General features: G+C 30.1%; 1 protein-coding gene across 1 annotated transcript; it reads right to left on the bottom strand.

The window, feature by feature from the left end:
* Window positions 1-1,624: 1,624 nt before the first annotated feature.
* On the bottom strand, window positions 1,625-9,779 carry LOC143910373 (uncharacterized). The gene is made up of 10 exons (XM_077428811.1): window positions 9,725-9,779; window positions 8,181-9,417; window positions 8,009-8,095; window positions 7,786-7,944; window positions 7,430-7,704; window positions 7,218-7,359; window positions 6,978-7,120; window positions 6,104-6,235; window positions 4,659-4,745; window positions 1,625-4,580 (listed from the first exon to the last, which is right to left on the bottom strand). Exons 1-10 carry the CDS (start codon window positions 9,775-9,777, stop codon window positions 4,451-4,453), a joined length of 2,445 nt encoding a protein of 814 aa, XP_077284937.1. The 5' UTR covers window positions 9,778-9,779; the 3' UTR covers window positions 1,625-4,450.

Raw genomic sequence — 9,779 nt, forward strand, 5'->3', positions numbered from 1 at the left:
TTGTACGCTTTACGCAGAAGCTTATACATAGTGTATACATTGACATATTATATTATATATGCACCTGGTAAAGTGGCTTCGTACGTACATAATAAATCCTTGTACTCCGAGGGCGACTTTGCAAGTCGTACAAAGCGTAAAAGTGAAAATAAAATAAGTGGAACAATAAAAAATAATTTAAAAACTATGTCTTGCTTGTAAACGAGTTGAAATTTTATATTTTAATAATTCAATGAGGTTTTCTTTTTATGCGTAATGTACATAACTACATACATAGATACGTATGTGTATGTATTTGAAAATTTTAACTGTGAATTTGATTTGAAAGTATTTTAAATAGAATTTGAAGAATATTTAGTATATTTAGATTGGAGATTTTTTAATGGAAGAGTTTTGAAAAAGAAGATTGTACATAAAAACGTCGAGTTTTTTCAAGCTCTAGTGTGGCAGAATAATAGGGGTAATTTACATAAAAAATTACACAAAAAAAAAACTGTTTTAAAAAGCAAAACTTGATTTATTGAAGTTTCACAAAGTTTGAAAGCTCCTGTGATACGCTTAAGTATTTTTAATACGGAAGACAAAAAATATTCGATTTAGATTTTTCAATAAAATGTTGTTAATTTTCTTTTGTTTTTATTTCATTTTACACAAATCAAATTTTCCCTTTTAATAATAGACTAGTGTCTATATAGTCATAATAACGAGTTTGTAACCAAAACATTAATGTAATTGCCTTAATATTTAAATGCATATAATATAAAACTTGACTATTTACTTACGAATGAAACCGATGAATAAATGGATGAATAATCAAAGTTTAAATTGAAAAATATATATACGGCTTGGCAAGAAATAAACAGAAAAAAATGTTAACTGATACGCTATGCCGTCGCAATTTTTTTCTATTATATTTACCATACATAATATATATTTATATTCATATATATAATATGTGCCCATAATTATGAAAGTGGTCTAAGTCAAGAAAAAAAAATTACATATTAAAATAATACCGATATTAAACGATAAAATCGACTTGAAAAAAAAAATTTTTTTCAAGTCGAAAAAAATTTCAAGTTCAAAAAAATCTTGACTTAGACCACTTTCATAATTATGGGCACATATATACATATATCTATATATGTATATATATATATATATATATATATATATATATATATATATATACATACATACATACATACATACATACATATATATATATATATATATATATATATATATATATATATATATATATATATATATATATATATATATATATTTATATATTTTTTTTAATGTTATACTTTTAATGTTAATATATTTATTTGTACAATAGAGAATGTTAATCGAAATAATACATTCACTATCATAATGCAATTTTATTTTATTCCAACATTACCCAATTGAATCCCTGATTTTATCCTTTTTCTTCTGGTGAATTTATATATATATGCAATAGTAATAGCATATTTAATAATTTATCATACGACGAAAATGAAATATTTATGTCCAATAACTATGTATGCATGTCTTCATGTGTAAATAAAAGCTTTCAAGAAAACAGTAGGGGCGAAAAGAGTTGGAGTCAATTATTATAAAGAAAACAGTAATTATTGCATTATAATTTATTAAAACAAAAATAAAAAATATATAAACCAATATAATACTTTGACATAAAAAAGCAACTAATTTAAGCTAAATTAATAGCACGACAAGTTTGGTTTTCATATGTTATATTCTCACTATAAACTACACCATTGCACAAATATTTGTTCTTCCTAAATGCATAAGTATGTCTTAATCCTAATTACTAACAATATATTTATATAAAAAAATGAGATCTCTAAAATACATATTATGAAACAAAAAATCAGTTCGATTATTGTGTTTGGAATGACTTGTAAAAATAAAATCACAACTTTTTATTTAGAAATACTGACATTCATAATTTTATTTGTTCGAACGAAAGCATGATTATTAAAATATTTATTTTTTGGAATGAGGGTTACTGTTCGGTAATATATTAAAAATATTATTCAAATGGAATTAACACCGCTCTAGTTTCTACAATCTCTACCGTGTTCTAATCCAACAATTAATCATATTTACGTTTTTACGTGTATTTATTATGCACACATTAACAATCCTTACAATTTAACTCATTCTATTGTTAACTAAAAGTTGATAATATTTTCATGCTCTTGATAATATAAAGCTTTAGCGTTGTGGCACTGAAAGTTACAAATAAAACTAAATTCAATAATATAATACATAAAAATTTAGTCTAATCAATACTATGTACTCATATAAAGCAATGTTAAACAGAAGAAGTCTTAAATGCAAACACCAACATAAAACAGAAAGTACGACACATTTTGTACTGAAAATATGGAATTAAACCTTGATTTGCAGCATTAAAGTTTTAATGATTTAACATGGCAACGAGAAGAATCAAATGGTAAGTTAAAAATGTGTACAAGCTTACAATTCTTTCAAGCAAGGAAAAATACAATTTATAAATAAAAAATAATATTTCTTTGTAAATTATTACAAAATATAACTTTGATCCGTAATACTTATTGCAGGAGGAAAAATACTTTGATTATAATAAGGTCTCGTAAAATATTTAATTAGGCATATTTTTCTATTGCAAAAGCTTCAAAGTAGTGCTTCAATATTAAAGATTCTTAATAATATTTTTAATTAAAATTGTTTCGAGTGTTAATTTAAATATATATAACAACAAATCAGATGAAGTACAAGTTCACAATAAATTATTTATAATATAGATTATGACGAGTTCATTGAAGTTAAATGTTATGCAATTTGAAGTAAATTACTTTATTAATTTATAATAATGATGTGTCTTTTTGATGAGCTTCGAATTCAGAAAAGTTAAACTGAATGCACCCATTGTGTTAAGATTTGTTTACGAAATGTTATACATTTGCTATTTGTGGTAACATTTTTCGAATCAAAATTTTCATGATTTTCTATAATAATAAAGAAATATAGAAGAGGCTTGTAAAAATGAAAAATTTGCAAAGTATTTTTTTTCTCCAAATTTCCCATTCATCTTTACACGTTGTAATTGTAATATGTAGGTACATAAATATATAGACTTTACGGTCACTGCACTTTTATTATTATAATGATGGATAATTTGAACGTAAACCAAGGTAAGAACATGAACAATGGGTGATAATTGTATAATGATATACATATGTAAGACTATGCTAGAAATATCTCAAGATTAACGCCACGTGTACAAAATACACAATATTCTAAGCTGTACTAAAAGGAATGATTTATTTAAGGCAAAGATGAAAATGCTCATAACCAGCATCACAATCACTTAAACATTAAATATTGTTTGACTGAAAATTTTTCTATAATGATACATACATTATTTAAATACATACAACATTTACACACTCTTATAAAACATGAAATTATTTCCTACACGTACACAGACACACGACAATATAACAATTACATATTATGTATACGCATGAGAATACACTCACACACAAGGTTTCCATTATTTATGAACGCAGGCCAAGGGAATGGGTCTAAGAATGCAGGTCGGCAAACAATTAATTGAGATTCAATTCAAAGTAGCAAATAGTTTGTAGGCATGTGCATATTTTCAACTTGGTCTTTCAAAAAGGAACAAACCACACATAAATTTATATAAACATTCACAAAACATCAAATGCAAAGTGCTTCATAGCAAATACTAATTTCCTTGTGTGTATATGTACATCAATGTATATACATATACATACTTAAAGAATACATAGAGTGATCAGTTCAATGAAAAGTTCCACTATTATCAGAAATTCTTAAATAAAGTAATAAATTATAACCTACTTGGGAGTATCATAATTTTAAATATGTATATGTAATAAGAATAATTGTAAATTATCACTTGCTCCAAATCAACACTAAAATAAAAAAAAGCCTTGTAAAAATTCGAAATAATAACCAACATTAATACATATACATATGTATAATATAATGAGATTGCGTGTATTTTGGAAAATTTCATTTAAACTGATCATCTGTTATACATATGTATGTATATGTAAAATGGTCCCCTAAATTTATTTGTTGATCATATACATATGAAAATAAATACGGACTATATTTTTTTTTATTTCGATGATTTTTTTAATTCGGCACACTATGAATTTATTTTCAATCAATGAAAAAATTTTTAACTGAGTAAAAAAAATCAGCAATATATTCGAATAGTATCATATATCAATTATCTATACGATAAATAGTCGTTGTGAGGAATTAAGGGTAATAAATAAATATTTTAGGTCAAACAAATTCACAAAAACTACGAAAAGAGGACCGAATGGACGAATGAGCGGTTATCGCTCAAAGAAAATAATATAAATTCCATGAAAGGTTTATATTGAAATAGTAATTTTCATATTGATGAGGTTCTCGTTGAATCGTATCTTCGAACTTTTTCTGGTATTGACGCATATTCTACGGGTACTAAGCCTTCCAATTCTTCAAGGGTATGAACATAACTCAATTTTCTCGAAAACTTCGAACTGAAACAAACGTGTACAAAAGATATGTATAAAAAGTTAATCATAACAATATTAATTATAACATTTTGGTTATGCTACCTAATAAACGGTCTCGTCATCCACATAATCGATTTAAGCCAAAATGTAGGATGCACAAGATACAAATGTTTTAAGCTCTTTCTTAATCTGAAATATCACACAAAACAAGACATAAATAAAAAATATTAACAAATACAAAGCTGAATCTCAACAATATATGAGGGTTGCTCTTTAAGTTTCTGGCCTAATAATGAAGAAACAAATATTTATGTATCATCGAAATCGGGAAGTTTGACATTTTTAGCATAAACGTTCTCAGAACACTTACAATAATTTATTCTTTTGTTTACGGAGACTTGAAAAAATCATAGCTGTCAAAAATGGAATTAGCATGTGAACATTTCTGTGCGATTATTTTTCATAACTTTCGACATGAACTATCAAGGCAAGAGTGTATCGATGAACTTAGTTCTTTATATGGCGATAAAGCACCATTCTACAGTACTGTGAAAAACTGGTATAACGAATTCAATCGTGGGCTTAGTTCGCTCCAGGACGAATTTAGTGAAGGTCGTCCAAAATCAGCTGTTACTCCAGAAAATATTGATGGTGTGCGTGAACTGATAATTCAAGATCGTCATGTGATATACTGAGAGATTCAGGCATCCTTGACCATTGGTATGACACCAATCAATAAGATATGGCCGTAAAAAAGATTTGTTCGCGTTGGATCCCGCATAATTTTACAATCGCGCGGAAAGAGGCTCGTGTCGATTGGTGCAAGGAAATGTTGCAAAATTACAATCACAATCAAATGCTGTGTATAACATCTGCACAGGTGACGAATCATGGATCTATGCATATGAGCCCGAAACAAATCAGCAGTCCACCGTATGGACCTTCCAAGATGAATCAAGCCGACAAAAGTTGTTCGCGCACGAAGCACTTCAAAGCAAATGATCACCTGTTTTTTCGGAAAAACTGGACATTTCGCAACCGTACCATTGGTGGAACGTAGTACGGTCAATTCTGAATGGTACACAACCATTTGTCTGCCAGAAGTCTTCGGAGAAATAAGGAAAACCAGCCGCCAAAGACGAATCATTCTCCATCATGAAAATGCGAGCTCTCACACATCAGCTCAAACAACCGCCTATTTGAGCACTCAACACATCAAATTGATGGGTCATTCACCGTACAGCCCTGATTTGACACCCATTGACTTCTTTTTATTCCCGAACATCAAAAATAAATAACGTGATCAACGATTTTCGATGGCCGAAGAAGCGGTTGATGCGTTCAAAACGCTTATTTTGGAGGTACCTCAATCAGATTGGAGAAAGTGCTTCGAAAATTGGTTCCAACGCATGCAAAATTGTATTAATCTTCATGGAGAATATTTCGAAAAACAATAAAACCAATTTCGATGATAAATATTTGTTTTTTCATTATTAGGCCAGAAACTTAAAGAGCAACCCTCGTATATGTATATTATACACATGTACCTTCTATCGATGAGTTGATAACATTTTTTGAGCCAGTGGAATGTAGGCATGCTACGTTTTGAAGCACTACCATGCAAATATACGAGTATATAATCATCAGTCACAAGTTGTTCTAATGTTGTCAATACATAACTGCAATCAATTGATTAAAAATTAATATATGTTTTTTTGAAAGTTCAGACCATTGTAGCATTATAGGAAATCCTATTGCGCCACAATAGTTAACAAAGAAAATACAAACACTTGTTTTATTTATATTATACTTCATATAATTCTAATAAAAATGAAAATAATAACAATATGTAAATAATATAAATGAATAGATGTGATAAATTAAAAATGAAACAGTTCTATCCTAGAGTTAAATTAGGGTTTGTGTCAAAAATTAGACTAGCATCTAACGCTAGCATCAATGTAAATTAGTATGTGCAGATGTGCAAACATCACCACCAAGGCATGGAGAGTTAATGAGAAACTTGGCACGTTCAACAACTCTTTCATGCTGATGCATTCAACAATATTGTTGAAAAAACGAATGCCTCTTGGATACTTGATCTCATGAAATATGGAGAGGCTCATAACGTCCAAGCTTCAAAAATTGCTTAACCCTTTGAGTGCTAACGTCTTTTCTGTTGAGAGCCCGCCAAGCTGAAAATTCCGGCAATATTTCCAACTAGTATTATTTAGAAATCCAATTGAAAGCAGGTATAAAAATTGTAAGTAATCCAAACAAACCCCAGATAACTACTGCCGAGGATTTCGTATTTCTGGTTCATGGACTTGTTGGCAAAACGCTGATCGGCGTTGGTCAGCATTCAAAGGGTTAATGTTCTTACTACACAATAAAAAATAAATAGAACATTAAAATACATACAGAAAGAGATTATCCATAACATAGTTGTAGTCAACACGTGAGCTGTCTGGTAAATAACAAGCACTGAAGACTACTATAGCATCCCGACGTCCAGACAATGCATAACCACCATGGGATAAAACGCGTTTATATGGTTCTATTACCTAAAATTTAGATAAATATATGTAATATTTAAAACATCTTAAAAATAACTACTGCATCTTAATTCAATTATAGAGTGTAATTTGCCATTTAACTTACTTTCATATCTATAGTGCGCTTTTCACCTGATGGCAGAGTAACTTTAAGCCAACGCCTAGTGTCTTGTCTTTCTTCACTCAATGAATATTCAGGTATCTTTTCAGGAGTGGCATTATCTTCGTCGTTATTCAGCAGCTTATTTCTAAAATATTGTTTACCGTATTCAATATAGATGATAAATATTTGATGATCATTATAAAATGCGGATTTACCTCAGTGGACCATCAGTTTCCGTTTCCGTATCGCTGCAATCGTCTGCATCGCTGGCTTTGAAAACGCTGATTTGTTTCATAAAAGTGTTCGTTTGCGCTCGAGGAGTGGACGTATTAGAAGCAGTTGCAATAAATTGATCTTGGCCAGCGCCGTCAGAATGTAGACTACAATCCGACAAACTATCAAGACTACTAGTACTTCCTGATATTTTATTTTGGCAAGATACAAATAGTGTAGCGTCAGACTGGACAGTCGACTCGGTATCAGTTTCGTTCTAGTTATAAAAGAAAATATATAATTATACATGAAAAAATGTTGCTCACTGTAAGTAACAATTTACATCATTTTAATTTACAGGTAATGGTTTTATGCGTTTCCTTGTGGGAAGAGTAACCGGTGCTGATGTTCTCGGTTTAAGTGTAACACAGCCGCCTACAGGATCTACTTCCGCTAAGTATAAAGAACGTTCGTTTTCAGCACGAGATGTTGAAGAACTATCAGGGGACGGAATGTCCTGAAATTTTTTGTTATTAGATTTTTTATATACAGTTTAAAAAAATTGTGTAAAACATACTAACATCTGTTGCTGACAAATCTGAAGGCATATCTATTGAAAGTTCATGATTATTTTTAGTTTGGGTTGGAGATTCCACAATATCACACACCTATATATAAACAAACCGATAATAAATAAAATATTATATATTAGTTGAATTTTAATAATCAGTGTAAAATTATGGGTACAAGTACCTTTTTATCGGTAACAATAACAGTTGAAGACAATTTCTGTTCTTTCGATGGATTAATTTCTCTGCCAAGTATTTTATAAGTACCACTAGCTGGCTTAGTTACAGTATTATTAGATTTAGGCGCTCTCACATCAGGTTTAATCTTTTTCCTTTCAACTGTTAAGTCTGGAGGATTGAGATTGTTAACATTTGAAGTATGCCTACTACCTTTATTGCGACCTGAATCTAAAATATCAGGCTGAATATTAGAATTTCTCTCAAGATTGACTCTGGTTCCTTCAGTGGCGTTACACCGATTGGCATTTTCATTTGCGAAAAACTCTTCGACACCTTTACACCCATCTGAAGTTGTGAAGTTTTCCGAAAAATACAAATTATTCTTTGACGTGTTTCTTTGGGGCTCATAAGGATTTGTAAAACTTTCAGAATGTAGGCTGTTCATATCGCCGTTGGCTAAACTACGGTTAAAACTTTCGTCTTCGGTGCTCGAAAGACTCATCATACCCGTACACTCCGAGCTGAGCAAATGATTATTCTCGTAAGGGCTCGGGCGAGTTTCGGTTCGATTGTCATCTCTATTCTTGCAGGACGGAAGTATGAGATCAGGATAGTTACCAGTTGAATGTGGACTGTCAGGACTCGACAACACCATCAACGGATGATCGTCAGTCAACGTGAGGGTAGAAATTAATTTAGGTACATTTGATTCTAATCTGGAATTTTTACTATCAGACTTTTTCTCCTCTAGCTTTATAGACGATTCTGGAACAATTTTCGATTTCGCCTCCAAATTTTTTACATTTTCATTAGAGCTAAATAAAATATCGTTGTTTTGATTGCATTTTGATACATCAACATCACATTTTAAACTATTGTCTGAATTATTTGTTATGTTATTGCTTAATATTTCAATTTTGCTAAGGGATATAGAAGAAGGTACTGAAATGTTTACATCTGTTGTAGATAGGATACTTGCAGCGCATTCATCTATTTCATTATGCACATTTTTTACATCAGCGTCATCGTCACGCATTATAATAGTTTGATTTTCAATTTTGGTATGGAAATATAGCACATCACTTTCATGCTTTGATGGAATATCACAATCATCCATATCCAAAGGCGAATTCGGAGTGACTGGCATTGAAGTACATGATCCAGAGAGTGAATCTAGCTTCTCATCGGAAAACTCAACACTCGGTGGACTATCTCGTTGTAAAATGCATGAGTGATGATTACTGAAAAGTAGAGAAATAAAAATCGTCAATTTACATCTGATAAATCAAATACTGATTATCATGCATTTAGTAAAAAAGTAACTCATATGATTAAACAAAAATATCCAAATTTCATATCAAAAATCATAAATCATTTGAAAATTATAAGAATGATATTATATTAAAATATCAATAAAATAGATCCAGCAATTATTTCTGTTTAGAAATGCATTGATATATTTTCATGATATTCATTAATAAAATAATCAATCACATATTTATTTTAAGATTTGAGGGAAATACAAATTCAGTGTAAACGTCATCCTACCTCATGTCTGCAGCGACCTCTCGATGACAGCTGATTTGTTTGCAGGCGGCCATGT

This window comes from Arctopsyche grandis, chromosome 4 (genome assembly GCF_051622035.1).
Source record: "Arctopsyche grandis isolate Sample6627 chromosome 4, ASM5162203v2, whole genome shotgun sequence".
Lineage (NCBI taxonomy): Eukaryota > Metazoa > Arthropoda > Insecta > Trichoptera > Hydropsychidae > Arctopsyche > Arctopsyche grandis.

Coding starts and splice junctions, on each gene's coding strand:
- LOC143910373 (XM_077428811.1), bottom strand. CDS start 9,777: ATGGCCGCCTGCAAACAAATCAGCTGTCATCGAGAGGTCGCTGCAGAC. Junction 8,096..8,180: donor TTATTGTTACCGATAAAAAG/GTACTTGTACCC, acceptor GTTTATATATAG/GTGTGTGATATTGTGGAATC. Junction 7,360..7,429: donor GAAACTGATGGTCCACTGAG/GTAAATCCGCAT, acceptor ACAATATTTTAG/AAATAAGCTGCTGAATAACG.